General features: G+C 36.9%; 1 protein-coding gene across 1 annotated transcript in view; it reads right to left on the bottom strand.

Moving 5' to 3' along the window:
• Positions 1-504: 504 nt before the first annotated feature.
• Acadl (acyl-CoA dehydrogenase long chain) overlaps positions 505-19,587 on the bottom strand; it is a 46,106-nt gene continuing 27,023 nt past the window's right edge. Inside the window, exons 6-11 of the mRNA XM_023710046.1 lie at positions 19,086-19,250; positions 18,142-18,243; positions 16,465-16,578; positions 7,437-7,564; positions 5,387-5,473; positions 505-1,177 (exon numbers count right to left, since the gene is read on the bottom strand). Coding sequence (XP_023565814.1) covers positions 1,087-1,177; positions 5,387-5,473; positions 7,437-7,564; positions 16,465-16,578; positions 18,142-18,243; positions 19,086-19,250 — 687 coding nt within the window. The 3' untranslated portion in view covers positions 505-1,086. The remainder of the gene's footprint in view (positions 1,178-5,386; positions 5,474-7,436; positions 7,565-16,464; positions 16,579-18,141; positions 18,244-19,085; positions 19,251-19,587) is intronic.

Below are 19,587 nucleotides of genomic sequence, written 5' to 3'. Positions count from 1 at the left end.
GTATACACAAAGAAATTACCAAAATGATGTTACCAGCTTAAAAATTAGTACTTTAAATTTCTTTAAATTTTTAAGTCAAATGTACCTTTCCTATTTTAAATGCTTTGCCTTACTGTAATTAACATATAATTTGAAATGTTTGTTTCTTCTTACCATCACGTTTTAAAATAGCCTTGCTTACAGAAGATATAAAATACTGGTTAAACTTGTGAAGAAATTACATTGCTACAAAATAAAAGCTATTACTTTGATAACTAGCAGCATTTTGAAATTTAAGGATGATGGGTTATTTTTGTTTTCTCTTATAAACTGAGATGAAAATGTGTTAAAGCCCCCATGTCCATACCGAGGAGAAGAAGCCAATTCTCCAACTGGGGTCGGTAAGGTGAGCTGGGGATTCCACAGCAGAATGCAGAAAGCGCTCACACCCGCTTCCCTGGGAGCAGCTCCTCACTCCTCAGCATTTCACAGAGATGTTCTGGACAGGTGCTTTTTTTTTTTTTTTTAAGAAATTTTATTTTTAATTGATACATAATAATTACATATGTTGATAGCATACAATGTGGTATTTTGAAGAATAGGTTCCATTCACTGCTTAAAAATCGGGGTTAGAGTAGCAAAGTACTACCAGTGTCCTCTGGGATTTCCAGCACAACAGAAATAGCTGAGTGACTTCACATTCTAAAGTATACTTATTTCCCCTTTATAAGTCCATGGTCTACATTACTAATATTTTTATAGCCGGACAACATAAAATTAGTTCTACATCAATTGTAAGGGTTTACATAAATTTAAATTCAGAATTTAAGTTTAGAATTTTAGAATTAAGTTAAGGCTTCTGGAGTTAGGAAATTTTTAACTTTCATATAAAAAATTAAAAATTAAACCTTTTATGAGAGGGTTTAAGTTATTGGATTCAAACACTCCTCCATGCACTGCATTACTGTGTTTGACTTTTTTCTCTCTGCAGACAGAGCACATGAAAACACGGGCCATGTTTCCTTCTTGTCCAGGTTACACTTTGTCTTGAGTAGATTTAGAATCTGATCAGCTATAATAGGATTCCAGGATGCGGGCAGATGTCTACTAGTCACGGACGATATCTCTCGCAATCAGTTCCCTCATTATTTCATTGGTACCACCATAGATTGGCTGAACCCGGGCATCCACATAAGCTCTAGATAAATTGAAAGATAATTGATTTTATATAAACAAAAGATATTAAAATTTTGAAATTCATTTTACCAAGTAGCTGTTAAAGTACACATTTAATGAAATCCAAGCAATAAAAGTTCATCATAACTTACTTATTTTCCCAGGTTGACATATTTAAAAATATATTAAGGCACTGATAATTTAGATAGCCTTTTTAGTTTCCTTAAAGAGATTTCAAATTCAAAGTCAAATTTGTAATTTTCATCTGATTTAAGTTTATAAAATCCAGCATATATAAAAACATTCTCAAAAGTATGTTGCAATTTTTGAAATATGTGAAATATCATAAGTATTTGTTATCTTTTGATTTTTCCCAGGAAGTTGAAATATACTTGTTTTAAAGCAAAAAGAAACTAAGCCAGGCATGGTGATGTATGCCTATAATCCCAGTACTCAGGAAGCTGAGGCAGGAAGATGACTGCAAGTTCGACGCTAGTCTGGTCTACAATGTGAGCTCAAGGCTAGCCTTAACTACACAGTGAAACAGTTGCGCAAAACAAAACAAAACAAAACGAAACAAAGACCAAAAAACTATAGAAGTTAGGTATCTTTCATTATTCTTTTAGTTTGTATCACCACTATTACTCTATTATCATCAGTAGTATAAATAGATGCTTTATAAAACACTATATCTATAAAAAAGTAAATTATTTTTGGAGAACATTAATATTCATTTCAGTGACTTACAGGGTTAAAATACCAAGTGGCAGACTTCACTGCCACCGTCATACAGAAAGACACACTGTCAGTGATTCTGAAAGCCACAATGGCTACCATGCCTGCCACTGTCTGGTTATTTTTACTTTCTTCTCATCTCAATTTAACCTCTCAGCTCTGGGAACAAGAAAATAAATACTATGAAAATTTTTCATGTAGAAGAACCCAGAATCACAGAATTTACTAATTAATGGTTACCATACCATTTATAAGTCACAATACAGGTGCTGGCAGATTGGAATTTGAATGTTAAATATCCTAACTCTTTAGAAAGTATTGTTTTTATTATGTCACAGTCCTTCAATGATGCAGGCACTTGGGGCTAATTATTGAGCATTAGAATTTTCTAGCAGACAAGATCAAAGGAATTTTTTTCTGAATTAAAATCTTAGGCTATTTATTTAATTTTTAAGACAAATGAAATGTGTCAGCTCTCTAGGAACTTGACCAACTCTGGATTTACATTTCTTCACATTCATCATAGTACCTTGCAAACAAATGGGCACTAAGTAAATATTTACCGATGTAATTTATTGTATTGCAAAGGAAATTTAGAACCTCAGTACTTTTTGCTGAAAGTTTTAAAATCCAGACATTTATATTTTCATGTATACTCCTTCCTGGACAGACTTTATAGTTTCCCTCAAAGGCAGGCACTTGCATGTTGAGGAGCTTCCTTCATCGGCAACTCTGAGGCTCTCAGGCTGTTTCAGACTGGCCAGGGCACTTTTTTCCTCACAATAAAGAAGTTCCAAAGGAGTAGTTAATGACAGAGATCAGTGGACGTTTCATAGGTTACTAATTAAATTTGGTCATCAAGTAAAGTTAACAAAAAATAGCAATAGAGGAAATGTTTAACTACACGGCACTGAAGCTCTTCATGTCTGGCTGCCTCTCCTGGCCTGACACAGAAGTTGTCAAGTAACCAAGCTTTAGCCTCACTTCTCAGAGTCCCACTCCAATGAATAAGACAAATATGCCCACATGCTGGGTTTATTAAAGAAAATATGGGAGTGGGGGAACAAAGTATTTTTATTTTACCTATGAAACCAAGACACAGCAATAAGTTATACATGGGTAATGAGCAATGCAGCTTAATTAGGGGATGGAAGAATCACAAGCAGATGGATTTTCTTATCTGACATGAAGGTACCAGGACAAAAAAGTCTGCATGTAGACCCACGTATCGCCTTATGTGTCTACTCAGCTTACTTGATTTGATGTGACAGAATCATATTACCTTTGGGGAGATAAATAGTGGTCGAGATAAAGATTTGTAGTCTTTGAACTAACATGGTGGCCAACTGGGTAATTATTATTCCTCACAGGACACGTAAGTTTTTCAAACTGAAAGCAAGGATTTTAAATAAGCCATCAGGTCTTGCTTGCTACTGATATGAAGGAAAAAACTCTGAGAAAGCAGACCACAGTTTACAGCACACTAATCTTCAATGATTCAGATGGCTGGCTCCTCTGCATCTGGTATGTCTTTCTTGGAACCTGAACTAAGCTACACAAACACGAAACCACTCCATGACTGCATTCCCAGTGGTGGTTATAACAACACAGTTAAGCAGAAAAACATAAACATCTACTTCTATGTCATTTTCTAAGCACTGTGAATATTATGAATATGATGGATGAATACTCTGAGTAAAACATAAAAATGCACAGGAAAAATTCCAGTGATGCTTAAATTTGTACTAGCTCACTCAATGTTTATTTCATGACGACACAAAGATTTAAAAGAGATCTGCTAGCTGGGTGTGGCAGCACACACCCACAACCACAGCGTGCTGGGTGGCAAGGGAAGGAGGAGGCTCACAACTTCAAGCCCAGGTAGGCAACTTAGGGACTTAACTGAGAACTTGTCTCAAAATAGAAAATAACCAAAAAGGGCTGGGGATGTAGGTCCAATCTTCAGTACCACACACACACACACACACACACCCGTCTAAGGTCTATTAAAAGCAATTCAGAAAGGACAAATGAAAGCCAAGTTCAGGGACTGATTAAAGAAACAAAAAGGAATCACTGAGCTATTTCATGCCTACATTAACAAGAGAAACAACTCTGGCTAATGCTCAGCTTTTACAGTTATAAATTATATCTAATAAACTAAAGTTTTCAGAGCTGCCAGTAATCAGAGAATGTTAGCAAATTATATCTATGTTATAGCTTCTGTTCTTAAGATTCTAATAAAATGCTTATTTTCCTCTGTACAGAGTACAAGCGTATCAGTTTTTACATTATACATAAAACTGATAATTTCAAAAGAAAGCATCAGGAAGTTTGATTTTTTTTATTTAAACCCCCTATATTCAGATACAAGTTAGCATATGTTTTTAGAAACCAATAGCATTCTTTTTTTTTTTTTTTTTTGCAGAACCAGGGATTTAACTCAGGCCCTTGTGCTTGCCAGACAAGTGCTTATTCTACTGAGCTTTCTCCCTGGCACCCCATGGCACTTTTATGGCATTCAAATTCAGAATTAAAACGAACTTTTCTAAATATACATCAATACTTTCTCTGGACAATTTTATGAACTGAAAATACTGTAAAGAAGGATAAAAGCAGGGGTGGTGGTGCATGCTTGTAATAGCAACACTCCGGGAAGCTGAGGCAGAAATATCTCACATTCTAGCCCAGACTCTAGCAAAACCCTATCCCAAAATAAAACATTAAAAAAAGAATGAGGAAGTAGCTCAGTGCAAAGCTCCTGAGTTTAATCTACCATAATACAAAAAAGAAAGAAAGAAAGAAAGACGAAAAAGATACTTTGTAAGATAATAAAGAAATGTGTCATGAGGAAACTGAGGCAGAAGCCCAGTGGAAGAAGGAAAGAGGAAACAATGGAAACACAAGGAAAAAGAAATGAGGAAGATGACATTCCCTATGCACAAGGTACCATTGTTTCAAGCTAACAATATTCACACATACTTAAAGAGGTGCATTTCATTTCCTCTAACTTGAAGAGATGAAAATTCTATTTGGAAAAAATAAACAATTACCTGTCAAAGCAAAACACATAATTAAATAAGGTATATTATATCCTTCCAGTATGCAAATTCCATATTGCTATTTTTGCTTGCTTGCTTATAAATGTTGCTACAGGTCTAACCCCATGGTAGCTCACACTACCTAGACGTGCAAGGGGCTGGGCCCAAGCTCCAGCACTGCAAAAACTATACAATGATGAAAAGTGCTATGTGTTCTTCAAAGCCCAGCCAGGCGTCCAGCTTCGGTATGTGAGCTCTTTTTTAAAAAAATGACAATTCTAATCATGAGTTGTTAAAAAATAAAGCTGCTTCTAATTTGCACAAACATATTCTGCAGTCAGCTGAAAAATACAAAATGTTTGTACTTTCTTTCCCTCTATACTTGATGTGCAAAGTGAAGGAAACATCCGTCCTTTGCGTCAGTAAGAACGGCGTAACAGAGTTCTGGTACTCACTTTGCAATGGGGTACTCCCACATGTACCCCCAGCCTCCATGGAGCTGTACACAGTCGTAGGCTACGCTGTTTTGTAGCTCAGATGCCCTGGATGAGCAAGATAAAAAGCAGAAAAGTGTAAAATAAGTATTTGTGAGAGGCACTATAAGCAAGATATTATTTATGATGATTTAAATGCAATGTATATACTTATCAAAGAATTAAAATAAACCTATCAAAAAGATGATAAAAGTTACATATAAAATAACTGCAATAGAACTTTCACATAAAGGAATACCTTCCTTCAATTTTACTTCTGGCTGCATTTTTCTAAAGGCTAGAAACAAAAGGTAAACACTCAAGACTATTAGGTTTTGGCTATTTCTGGCTTGAAAAGGCTGTACTGAGGACTGATTAGGTCTAGCTTAGATTCTCAGTATGATCTAATTTACTCAGCCATCTAATTCCATCTAGTTTGCTCTTGGCAGTGTCTTTTTCTTTCCAAAGATGTTACTTTTTTTCTAAAGATTACAATTCTGAATTCCAAAAATGGTAAAAAAAAAAAAAAAAAGTTTAAGGTGCTAATTTTCTAGAAATAAGCCCATGGCAAAATTGAAAACTGAGGTAGATAGCTTACTGAAGTACACTTCACTATTTAGGAACCATTAAAAAGTTATTTAGGGTTATTATTCAGAGGAAGATTTCCAAAGAACCTGAGGAGTCTTTTCTGATTTTATCACAGTAGTTATATTTGTTGGGCAGTGCTGGGCTCACCCCCAGGCCTTTGTGCATGAATAAAATCCATGGAGATAGGGCTCTAATTCACTTTCACTAAAAAATCTAAGTCCTTTCAAAACTCTTCTGTTTGCAATAGTTGAAAATATAAGGCAAAGGTAGCCACAGACACATTTTTTGTTGTTGTTAAAATAATTTTTGACTCAAGCTATCGGACAGGTAAAGATGTTCCTAAACAGAAAAATCTCCAGCTAGCAATGATATTTGGAACTCAGTAAGTTTTTCTATCTGGCAAGTATTTCAGCGAAGTTTTACGGGGGTACAACCAGGTGCACTCCATGCTGCTATACCCATAAAAACTTATGTCTATAAAACTTTTTTTAAAGGAACAGGTCAATAACTATATAACTTTTCTTTTCCCCAAAATATCTACATCTTTTACACTTTTCTACACTAGTCAAAGCACTTGATATAAATGTAAAAAGTCTCCATTTTTTACATTTACATTACATTTACATTTTTACATTAGCTCTAGTTTCTAATAATTCCACGTTACTTTGCAAACTGTCCTATTTCTTCTTTATATAGTGATTACAGCAATCACTATATAAAGCACATTCCCCCCCCCTTTTTTTTTAACCTATGACTAAGCTGAACCAAGTTAATGAATAATAATGATAGGAATTTTTTTCAAGGTTACTTTTGGCCTAATGAGATGTAAGAATTTTTTAACAAGAGGAAACTAAATCTACATCTACAATCTGATTTAAATTCTAAGTTCTTGCATCTTAAAATATACCTACCTGTATTGCAAAATGAAAGTCTTTCTAAACAATATCTTCTCACTTAATAGAGTATGTGACTTTTGGTTGGACAGTCACTCATTCAACAATTATTTTCTTAGATCTAAAATCACCTCAAATAGAAAAATCCTGTCTAACCTAATCATTTCACCAATAAAAAAAGCCATCCCAGGAAGAATGAAGCCTGGTTAAAATTACTTAATGGCAGAATCAGGACTGTACAGTACGCTAAGACTGTCTGACTGTGCTGACGCACTGCAGATTTGAAAATAAACTGTTTCTTGTATGAACTGAGCAGTTATCCTACTTCAGTCTCTTAGTACTTTATTTTCAATAGCAAGTTATGACTTAAATACCAGCTTGAGAAATTTTTAGCACATTATAAAATAAGCCTACTTGGACTTTTCAACAGTTTAAAAAAAGGTGATCCTTACTTTTGTTGTCATTTATATCCCCAAAACTGAGTTTACACTCAGCAGAACCCTGTGCCACTGTGCACACACCCCGCAGTTTCGCTCTTGTAACAGGCGTACCAGTATTTTGCCATGGAGGCAGAGGCAGAGTCCAGACGCTTCACTGCATGCAGCTGCAGACAGCTGTCCACGAAAGCTCTGGTGACACATATGTGTGTCTTTAACTCGGCTAGCTTATGCTGCACAGTCTAGCGTTTAAAGACAAAGAAAGACTAAAATGAGTTTGATAAAAGTATATATTTTAATTCAGCAGTTCATTAATTATGTAGTAAAAGATACCAAAAGCAAACTAAATGTGAAATTGCTGGTTTTATCTTCCAAAACAAGGTATATGTTGAATTAATCAGCTTAAATTTAAAACTCAAATAAATATATTTAGGTGCTAAGGAAACTTGTGCTAAAAGATGCAAAACGGAAAAATACCAAAATTTCCTCATGGGTTAGACTTTATCAAGGGAAACTGCTTGCAAACCAAAGTGACTGACGCATGAGCACCATCTGGTGGTATAATCTTTTAGTACAGCTGTTGACCACACCTGTTTTCCTCCAGAGACTAAATCCTTGAAGAATTAATGAAATTAATTATATGCATTAATAAAATAAAGTAAATGCATTTCCCTATTCTTTTTGTCTTAGATTAAAATAATCAAGCAACAAGGTAGGTGGACTAGAACACACTGTATGTTCATAAGTGCATCAAAATATCTACCGTGCAAAGAAGTACTTATATTATTAATAAGGAATCAAATCACTCAGGAAGTCAAACTCCAGTATGCCTTAACCTTTTGTACTCCGTCCCCAAACACTCACTCTCACTCCTCTGGAGTATGCGTAGCACATTATTTAAATGAAATTGAATGATCTGGGATTCTCAATGTTAATTTACCATGTACCCTCGGAAACTGAAAACATCTTTAATTATTGGGAATGCTCTCCCTGTAATCAAGTTACTTTATTCTCTACTTTTTATTTTCACACCCTGAACTTTGGGTTTAGACTGTTTTCTTTGGCATCAACTTAAACCTCCTTCAGGAAATTGGCTTGGACTTGACATACTGGCACACTCTACTTTGAGTAGCCTCTACAAGTACACTCTATTCTAGATGACTAAGATTGAGGCCCAGGTAATGTCGGCTGCTGCAGTCTTCATTATGGAAGTTCAGATATAAACAGAGTTCTGACCGTTTTCCTGTGGGATTTTTAAGGCATAGGTTAACAGCAGGCACATACATGGAAGTCAGTGACAAAGTTGGTGCAGGGAAACACAGAAATTTAGTGTTTTTCACATATACATACTGAAAAATCCAAAGCCATGACTGAGTTCTCAAAAGAAGTTTGAAGAGCTAGATTTTCAGAGGATCCTGGGACTATTTTTACACTACTGGTCACAAGAATTTTTTTTTTTTTTTTTTTTTTTTTTAGGCATTGATCCAAATTCTTTTTTTTTTTTTTTTTTTTGAGACAGGGTTCAAGTTTGGGGGGGCCTTGTGCTCACTTTTGTAGTGCAGGTTGGTCTTGAACTCACAGCGATCCTCCTGTCTCATGGCGACAAGAAGTCTGAAGCCACAAAACTAAAACTTTTAGTGTCATTGGTGTGGGGATAGTTTCAGTATTTTTATTTCTAGAAAATGCCATGACCCAGGACCTAGCCAGATCTCAGTGTGTCAAGTGGAACAGGAGATCCAAGAGATAGATTCTGTACAGATGCATCAACATCCCACATCCCTACTAAGCTGGGGGCCTGGCCCTAGCTCAGTCCTTTAAGTGACTGCTTCCACAAAGCTGTCAGCCTCAGGTTGCTGGAGTTCGAACCTCACAACTCTCCCGCTGGCCAAAAGTGCCCTGAAGGCATTCGAGGAAAAAAAAAAAACAAAACAAACAAACAAAAAAAAAAACCCTACTAAGCTGATTAAAAACCAAAAACATTTACCTTCTCTTGGTTTTATTCCACCCTAATTCTAAAAACAGAACATAACTGAAACCTAATGCCAAGCCTGTCTCCCTGTGTACTGGCCTTGAATTCTAACCATGTTGGGCCTCAACATAACTTTAATGTCATTTTTTTTTAGACAGGGTCTCAATGTGTAGCTCAGCTTCCTATGTATGCCACTCTGGCCTTAAATGTGCAGTCATCCTGCCTCTGTCACCTGAGTGCTGGGATCACACATGTGCCACCACGCCTGGGCTTTCTTTCCCTTACATTCTTTCCCTTTAATTTCTACCCTTTAATTTGCACAAAGTTTTCCCACTCTAACCTCATACATTTAAGTTTATTCATGGAAAGTCTAAAGATGGAACAACAAATAAAAAAAGCAGGAAAACAATCTTGTCTATAAATTGAGAACAGATGAAGGAATACTTCATGAAAACTCCTGCAACTGTTCTCAGCCCATTCTGGGTTCAGTTTACTGATACTCACTTGGAAAATAAAGAAGAATCTAACAAGGCTCAAGACATTTTCGTCCAACATGATACCACCCTTGAGAATTTATGTGCTATTCACAGTACAGGAGAAGCCTGAGTCTCTCATGAGAACTCCTGTGGGAGTGCTGGGAGATTCCAGAAGCTGAAGTTAAATTTCACGCCAGAATGGACTCACTTAGAACCCTCGCTTCAGTACCCTCATGGAGGTCCACAGAAAAATTAATGCCTACAAGAGTACATGACTTACTCTCTGCAGATAAAGGGACTGGATATGTACATATTCTTGGTACTAAGCTGAGTGCTGCCAGACAGCACTGGCCTTTGCTCTTTACTGTAGACACTGTGTTATGCTTTCTAAACCCATTATCTAATGAATGGCAACTAACATTGTACCACACAGCATCAGCGAGATGCTTTTGATGAATGGTTAACATGTTTACAGCCAGCCATATCTTTAACAGTCATTAATATCTGCTAATAGGTACTGCTTCAGCTAGCTTTTTAAAAGATTCTTTTAAAGTTACTAACTGGATTGGATAGTATTTTTGACAGTTCTCAATAACAAATATCTTAAGACTCTTAGAATTGGAAGACACTAGGAGAGGTTACCTGCCCCAGCAGTCATTTAAACACCACTAGCTGTATGTATCATATGACTTTAGATGTAAGAAAAATAGATTAGTTTTCTTACCTAAGCTTATAGTTAATTAAGAACTAGCTATTCTTTCTGCAGGCACAGAAGGGAAAAGCGTTAACCCCTCCTTTGTGCCCTTAGAACCAAGAGCATGAACCACACAGGAAATGACTAATCAAGAGTTTGACTGAGAAAAGTACATTCTGTTTTTATTTCATTGGCCACTGAGTGAAAGTACAGAAAGGAAAAAAGGCCATCCACGTAGGCTTCTGAGCAGTAAGACCTGTGTGGTTAAGAATGCAGGTTCTTTATTCAAAAGCAAAGAGTTACTGAGTTGAGGAAAAGGACAGGAGAGGGAGTGGGGGAAAGAGACTGATCTAGGTATGTTAGCAGGATGATTCGGACAACTGTACTGTGCATTTCTGCTGGTCTATGGAAAGGAGCAGATAAAACTGATTTGTTTTATCTCATTTCAACTGCATGTACTTTATCTCTTTTTAATTTCTCATATATTTCTTTCTGTTTGTACTTTTTCTCTTCTTAATTTCTATTTCTTTTTTTTTCAATTTTACATGCAATTATCTGGTAATATGAATAAGTGGTTGGAAAACAACACTGTATTGCAACAAATACTATGAAACTGATATTACTTTGTTAAGTAAATTCTGTATCACTTGCAATTTTTGTTTTAACTCTAATTTTTAAAAAAATATATCCATATGTAGACTATACACGTGTTTATAGATGTGGGCAAGGGCTGGCAAAATAGCTCAACAGATTAAAGCGCCTGCAAGCAGGCACAGGGGCCAGGGGTTCAATCCCCGGGTATGTCGTGCCTGCCCCATCCACGGGGTGCCCTAAGAGGGCAACTGAAGCATGGTGGCACGTGGCTGTAATCTCAGCTCTTGGGAGGCTGTAAACAGGTGGATCTCTACAAGTCCGATCTAGTACTGAGACCCTGAACACGCTATAGACCTTTCTCTAAAATTTTTTTTAAAAATGTATATACACACATATTCCTGAAATGTGTGTCTTTATTGACGAAACAGATACCATCTTCACATCCAAAAGACTATTCAGAGAATATTAAGATGACTTAGGATGAAGAAAAAGGTTGGTGGAAATTCAAATGAAAATGTTCAATTCCCATTATATCACCTCTGGAATTTTGCAGCTCTCTGTATAAACATTAGATGTCCTATATAAGCAGCAAAAATAATAAAGAAAAGAATGTAGGTTCTGGACTTAGGAGTGTCTGTGTAGCTTTGTTCAAGTTATTTAAACATTCTGCTTCAACTTTCTTATCTATCAAATGAAGATAATTGTAACACTTATTTTATATGGCTGTGAAGGTAAAAAGAGACATTTCCTGTAGAATAGTGTCTGGTACAAAGGGAGAAGGCAGGAAGTAATATCTCATTAATAATTTCAATGTTACATGGCCTATTCCATGGAAAATCATGAGCTGTACAGCACCTATCATTATAAAGAAAATAAAAATGTGTAGCCATGGCTACACTTCAGTATTAAAGCTCTCCACTCAAAAAAAGAAATATATAAATTTTGTGACCATGTATCTAAATGGTTAGAAAGACCCAAAACATTCAAAAATTTAAGAATCTAGATAAAGGAAATTGAACAGCTGGCCAGTTATAAAACGGTGTTAGGCCAAGTAAATCGTGACTGACATAAGTCTTTCTCAGTTGAGTAAAAAAGAACCATAGTGAATCCACTTCTAGAACAGGAGTTTTAAGCATGTACTGGTCATTTATCATCTCTATATATATTCCTAATGTAAATATGAACATTTTATTCAAAGACACTTATTCAATAAAACAAAAAAGTTAAAGAATTAGTTCAGAAACTTCAGTACATACTCCTATTGAAAACAGTGCCACCTAAAAATAAACCTGTGCGAGCAAAATGCTACTGCCCTCTACTGAAAATTTAGTGAACTGCTTTTGCAGGAAGGTAATAAGATGCCGTTTTGAAAAATAGGATTAAAGCTATTTATTTTTGCTATGAAACTACAAGAAATAGACACAGCCATGTGTTGCTTAATTATAGGAGTATTCTAAAATATGTCCTTAGATAATTTCACTGTTGCTTGATTATAGGGATGTTCTGAGAAACATGCCACTAGAGAATCTCACTGTATGACCATTGTGAAATGCACTTACACAAATCCAGATGGTCTAGGTCAATGGCTGCACCTCTTGTAATCAAGAGCCTTGGAAAACACAAGATTATGAGGCTGCTGTTGGCATAAGACAGCACACTGTTCTACAGTGAGCTTTTTAAAATGAATGTCAATATACTCTAATGGCCAAGTATAGTATAATGAATATATAAACAAATAATAGCTATTTATTATCACATAATTATATGGTACCATACACAATCATACTTTTACATGACTGATGGTTTATCTCAGCATTTCCACAAACACACCAGTAACTGACTGGCTATGTCAGTAGGTTCTACACATACTCTGTCAATGACGGAAACATACTGCCCACGAGTGTATTTTGAAGAAGTGTTTTAAGAGTAAACAGTCCAATTTCTTCATGGTCATATGTCAAAATCACGTTTTCTGAGCCATTCAGGCAAAGTGAATAATACTATAGTCATTTTGGCTACAATATAGTAAATCCATAAACAGATGGAATATACATTTCTAAAAGGATGGATATTATGTTTAGTTGGTTGAATTTTTATTTTTTAAATTTATGTATTTGGTACAGGTTCTCACTATGCAGCTCGGACCTTATAGTGATCCTCCTTCTTTCAGCCTCCCCAGTGATGGGATTACAGGTGTGCACCACTGTGCCCAGACTTGGGGCTAGCTCAGTGCCCCCCAGGGGTGGGGCCAGTGCAGCAGCATGTGGTGCCAGGGATTGAACCCCTAGTATCCGGGCTTGCCTTAGTAGGTGCTTAGTAGTCTGCTGAGCTATCTCGCCAGCCCTTGAATTTTTTTACAGAATAAGGCCAATAGCCTTATTTTATAAAATGTCTTAATAAACATCTTTGATGTAAATGGTAATGGCTGAATATGAGAGGCTAATATTACTGATGTTGCTTTGGGTATAGAAGAGACAGTCACAGAGTGATACCCAGTGGCACAACTTCTCTCAAACTGCCAGGAGCTTCCATGTGTATTTCCCAAGTCAGACCTACCAAATTATCCCTGAATACAACCTCAGAAGGCACCTAATATTAAGTGCTCAGTGAAACAAAAAGGACTAAAGTGTGTCAGCATTTCTCAACAGGAGACTACAGGTATTAGTATTTTGAATGAGACTAGTTGTAATGCAATACTGTCTCTGAATTGGAAGATATTTAACAACACTCTCCTCCAGGACTCTTAAAAATAAGGTGCACTTCCAGTTACTGCTCACGACCCCATCTTCTACACTTTTGGATACCTAAGGGGCAAGGGAAGGCAATAGGACCCATGAACCATGATTCCTCCATGAAAGGAGATACACAATGCAACACCCTGGCTCTTAAAAAAAGTTTAGCCAATTCTTCTCTTTCCCCTACCTCTGTCCCCAACTCTCTATACCTCACACCCTAATGGGGACTGAATCCAGGGTAACCGAGCCACATCTCTAGCACTAGACCCCTCTTTTCTGTTTTAACACAGTGTGGCTAAATTGCTCATGTTAGCCTCAAGTTTGCAATCCTGAGATTACCAGTGTGTGCCTATTCCCACTTGTACCATTTTTGTTTTAGGGCACTGGAGATTGAACATAGGGTCTTTACTTGGAGCTGCATTCCCTAGCCCTTTTACTTTTTTAAATTTTGAGATATGGTCTAAGTCGCTAAGTTACCCAGGCTAGGCTGGAACTTCAGCTTCCCCTGCTTCAGTCTTCCAGAGCACGATGACAGGCACGTACCCCATGCCTGGCTTGCTGCTTAAACTGTATTATCTGACTGAGTATACACCTCACTTTTACAAATTTGGGGCAACTGTTTTGGCTTGTGATGTATACAAAGACTTTTTTTTCAGAGCACAGAAAAGTTAATTTGATGGATATATAGGCAGTAAAGTTTCTAAAAAGACAGAAGAAAAGGCCCACATCAGGAGCAAAAAATTGATTTTTAAAAAAGTCCCTGCTATATCGAGAAAAATGCAGCAAGGCATCATGTAAGGAAGAAACAGTAACAGCCAACTTTACTGGGGCTTATTTTACTAGGCAATATTCTAAGCACTGTACCCTTCCTTCTCAAATCATAACAGCAATCCTGTTATGAGACAGCTATTGGTCTTATTAATAAATACAATTCCACATACCAAGTGCATTTTAAAAATCTTACGAAGAGGAAAATGTTTGAGATAATTTGCTTAGGCTAGAGAAACTTCAGGAGATGAGCTAGGATTTCAGCCACACTTAAACTTAATTTCTATAATGCTGATCTTAATATCAAGGTACTCTATCTTTACCTTCACAAAACCTTCTAATCAAAGTCACTGTGACTGAAATTTTAAAAGTAAAATCCCAACTCAAAGTTTTCACTAGTGACATGTCTCACCAAATTGATGACGCAATGCTTATAAACTGTTTCTTTTATTTTTTGGTACTGGGAATCAAACTCACGACCTGGCACTTGCCAGGCAGGTGCTGTGCCGCGGAGCTATATGCCCAGCTGTTCCTTCTTTTAATGAGAAATTCCGAGGGTCCAAAATCTGACTGGTGTATTTGGTGGTTTGATCACTACACACTGAGTTCTTTTGCAGTATGTTAAACTTCCTGGAGAACCAACTGCCACCCATTTACTCTGTCTGCACAGGCTATTTTTGTATTACCAACACTCATACCCAAAATGTAGAAGACGCAATGTAATTCCTGGTCACCAACCTCATGGTCCCCAGTAGTGCTGGCAAGCTATGGTGTTTCTCTAGTTAGCTGAGTCTTTCACTCTAAAAAGAGCACTTTGAATCTTCCTGCCTCTCCTCAGATGTGTCCATGCCTCTACTTTTTCTTTTTTTTTTTTTTTTTCGAATAAAACATGTGTTTTAATTGGCAGGAAAATACATCACAAATCATTAGTATTTTATAAACAGAAACATTTAAGTTACAAATCCAAGTTAAAAACTTCAGTTCACGGCAGCCCTGTGACAGCTGTTCATCCACAGTTTCTTTTCACACTTTTCTGCACAACTTCTGTAACCACACACAGTCACTGGCTGCCTACTGGACTAAGGGTGAGCTACAGCAAGTCTGGCAAGAATGGGGAGAAGCTGGCAGGAGGGTGCACAGCAGCGCCTCTTTATTTTTTCTATTGAGAGCTAAGGAAATTAAAGCTTCTTGACAAAAAACTTCTTACTGGTTGTGACCAACCCAGCGACATATCAAAGGACCAAAGCAATTGATGATCGTCTGTGTTATCACAATGCTTCCCTGTACTACGCCCTTTAGGTATTACAGTATGCCTCAATACTTCCATCATAATAAGAACAAAGCAGTAACCTCTGGGTATTTCCTTTGACTCTCACATCCTCCCCTTCTCCATTACCATCTTTATTCTCAGACAAAAATCAGAAAGGAATTCTCTCTCTTTACGATCTTTACTTACTTCCACTGACAGTCCTCTACTTTGGCCTGTCCCTGCACACCAGCATCAACAGCCCTTATAAAATCCTCAATCATTGTATCCAGTGAGTGTTCCAACTGGGCATTTATGTGTTTTGCCTCCAGCTACCATTAGATCCTACTCCCTCCCACATAAACATCTTCCTTCCCCTTGGCTTGAGGCAACACTCTCCTGATATGCTTTTTCCTTTCTACTGTGCATACTCAGCCATCTTTTCAGGCTCTTTCTTTCCTATTCCATCTTCAAATCTTGCAGAAATTCTTGAAGGGACTCTGTTCTGGGACCTCTGGTCTTATTTTTCACTCCCTTTCCCTTAAGCATCTCATTCATGGATATGACATACTAAAATTAGCTCGAATTGACATTTACCCTAGACCCACTTCAGATGAATCAGCTGTTACCACCTAGTACTAACCGTAACAACAAGCTTACCTGTATGTGTGCAACTGTTTTCCCAAAAGCTTTTCTTTGTTTAACATAGTTCCTGGTTTCTTCAAACATGAATTCACAGGCGGAAATTGCCAAATCAGCAATTAGCAACCTTTCCTAAAACCCAAAAATAAAGTCTCAAGCATTATTCTAATTATACAAATGATTTTCTCACAATTTCAATTGTAAATAAATCCAACAAATAATCTTTCAAATGAACTCTTAAAGGTTAATTTATTTAACTCTTTATAATAAAATCCTCCCACAGAGATTTGAGATTTTGACCTATCTAAAAGAATAATTTTCTAAAAAATTTCTTTTTTTTTATTTTTTAAGTTTATGTATTTGGTACAGGGTCTCACTCTACAGTTGAGACTCATAGTGATCCTCCTGTCTCAGCTTCCCTAGCACTGGGATTACAGGCATAAATAACTAAAAAAACCCCTCAATTTTATGACAGACTATCATTACTACACATAATCTACATAACTTTCTCTTCTTTATACTCATGTCTTTGTAAAGAAATTCCACAGATGATCATTTTTTATTTATTTCTGAACTATATAACAATATATCTGTACAAATAAACATCTTCAAGAATATAGGTTAAATTCTACCTACTAGTGCAAGAGTACTCTTAGTTACACTAAATCCATCTGGATGATGATCTTGCTACTATATTTAAAAGCTGTGTTCCTAGCCCTTTCCCCTAATTCCATGTTTAGCTTGTGCCATGGCAGTTATAAGCGTACTCTCTTAAGCTGGCATATGAGGTCCAATGACCTGTAGGCAACCACATTCAAAAAACAGATATGGAGCTAGCTTTTACAGTACTAAATTTTTCAGTTTGAACTTAATACCCTTTTTCCTTTGAGTCAAAATTATTCAATTTGCCAGATATTTTCAGTGATACTGCCTTACAAAAAGCTAACAGTTCTCGACTTCTAGTTATTAAGCTTAAATCATTCCAAGAGGGAATCAGAATCCTAGGACTGAAAAACAAATTCTATTTTTTCCTACTCACTCTACAAGCTTTGGTTAGATATTCCCGAGTTCATTTTGGCAGTACAGGTCAACAAGGGCTGACCAAAGTTACAGTGCATGTTTAAATTTTTAAATTTTTACAGTTAATAAAAGACATATTGGTATTAAACACTCTCCCTCCCTTCAAACACATTTATCCCAAAATTCCTGCCACCTTATGATGCAGATCTGGAAGTATTTTTTATCTTTCCAAGGTGTGTAAGGTGAGATTATGTGGTTAATGTTGCTTCTACGTTTCATGGAAGAAAGGTAAGGCTCTTCACATATTGCAGTGTGTCCACATTCACCTTATTCATCAGATCTTACTCATCATGCAACTTCTGGATCTTTCCTGAAGTCAAAATGATCTTAAAAAGTAAATCAGGACAGCAAAGCCGCCATAAAAGTGCAACTAAAGACATTCATAGAAAAGACTTCCAGAATACCTCAGAGAGTGGCCGAGGAAGGAATAAGCATGTTCAAAGCATGGGGCTGGGCATCTGCTGAGGGAGACTAACAGCAATATGCCTTTGACTGTAGCACATGTTTAAAAATGTAAACATTTACTATATTTTTCAATCAGACTTTGTATATCATCTTGTATTATTCTATTCTAGCCCATTATACTACTAAAAGGTGGAATCTTTAATTTCTGACCTGAGGGAGCTCTTGCATGAGGTAATAGAAGCCTTTATTCTCTTCCCCAAGTAGGGCACTAGCAGGCAATCGGACATCTTCAAAGAATAGTTCTGCAGTATCCTAAAAGAACAACCAATTAAGTAAAACATGCTCAAGCTCACTAACATTTCCCAATAAGCCAATGAAGTAACTTATTTCCAATCAAGATTTTTAAAAAGGAACAAACTGGAAGCCACTGGGGCATGGTCAGTGAACAGAAAAAGTAAGTCCTAAGTCAGACAGACAGACTGGTCCATCTGATTCCCAAACTTGTAACTTCTCCATGCAGTACCTTGTCACACTGGCTCCAGTACCATCAGCTTGCTGAGAAGTACTGCTTTCTAATACCTATTTGACAGAACTGTGTTTTAGTAATACTTGGAAACATTTTCTGTTCCTAATTCATAATTTTCTTTATTTTTATTAAAAATGATTTATTTATTTGGTATAGGGTCTCGCTACACAGCTCAGACTTGTAGTGATCCTCCGGTCTCAGCCTCCCAAGTGCTGGAGTTATAAGCGTGGGCCTCCATGCTGGTTTTGGTGGCTGGCATGGCATGCAGTACCAGGGATCGAACACAGGTCCTTGCACTTGCCAGGCAGGTGCTTAGACCACTGAGCTATCTCCCCAGTCCCATAATTTTCTTAGAATATCGAAAAAAGAAATAATTTAAGTATTGGCTTAATACTGTAAGTTAAGTTTGCCATTTCTAAAACACATATTGAAAATATCCTGATTCATGTCTTTTGCTGACTACTAGAAGAGATACAGCAGCATTAGTGTGAAGAAATCTTTCTAAAAACCTTATTCTAAGAAGTTAGCATAGGAAGAAGGTATGACACTGCTACATGTAATTCTCTATATGTCTTTTCTGATTGGCAGTAACAATCACTTTCTGAATATGAGTTGTACTGTAACTTACCTGGGCCTTTAATCCCATTTTATGCAGCTTCCGTCCCTTGATAAATCCTTTCATCCCATCTTCCACCAGAAAAAGGCTAATGCCATGGGCAGGCGATCGAGCTTCCCGGTTTGTGACTGCCACTACAATCACAACATCACTTAACCACCCATTGGTGATGAACACCTGCAAAACACCATGTACACCATAATGCTCTGCAGTGTTCATGTTCACGTAGGTTGTGATTGGCGAACACACACTTAAGAGGACTAAAACAAGCAAACGTGTTTATTTATCTCTTTCTGCACCCTACTCAAATACGTAAATACATGCAGGGTTGTTTTGGGTTTTTGTTTTTTCAGCAATTGCTCCATTATTTCACTTCCTTTTTAAAAAAATTTTTGGGGAAAAAAATTCTTGGGGGCTGGAGAGACAGCTCAGCAGGCTAAGCACCTGCCTGGCAAGCTCAAGGACCTGGGTTCAACCCACGGTGCCACATACTGTGCCGGCCCTGGGATGCTCC

Source organism: Octodon degus, unplaced genomic scaffold (genome assembly GCF_000260255.1).
Source record: "Octodon degus isolate 3935 unplaced genomic scaffold, OctDeg1.0 scaffold00016, whole genome shotgun sequence".
Classification (NCBI taxonomy): Eukaryota; Metazoa; Chordata; class Mammalia; order Rodentia; family Octodontidae; genus Octodon; species Octodon degus.
Note: the sequence above shows the minus strand (reverse complement) of the source record. Positions and strands in the feature narration are given on the sequence as shown.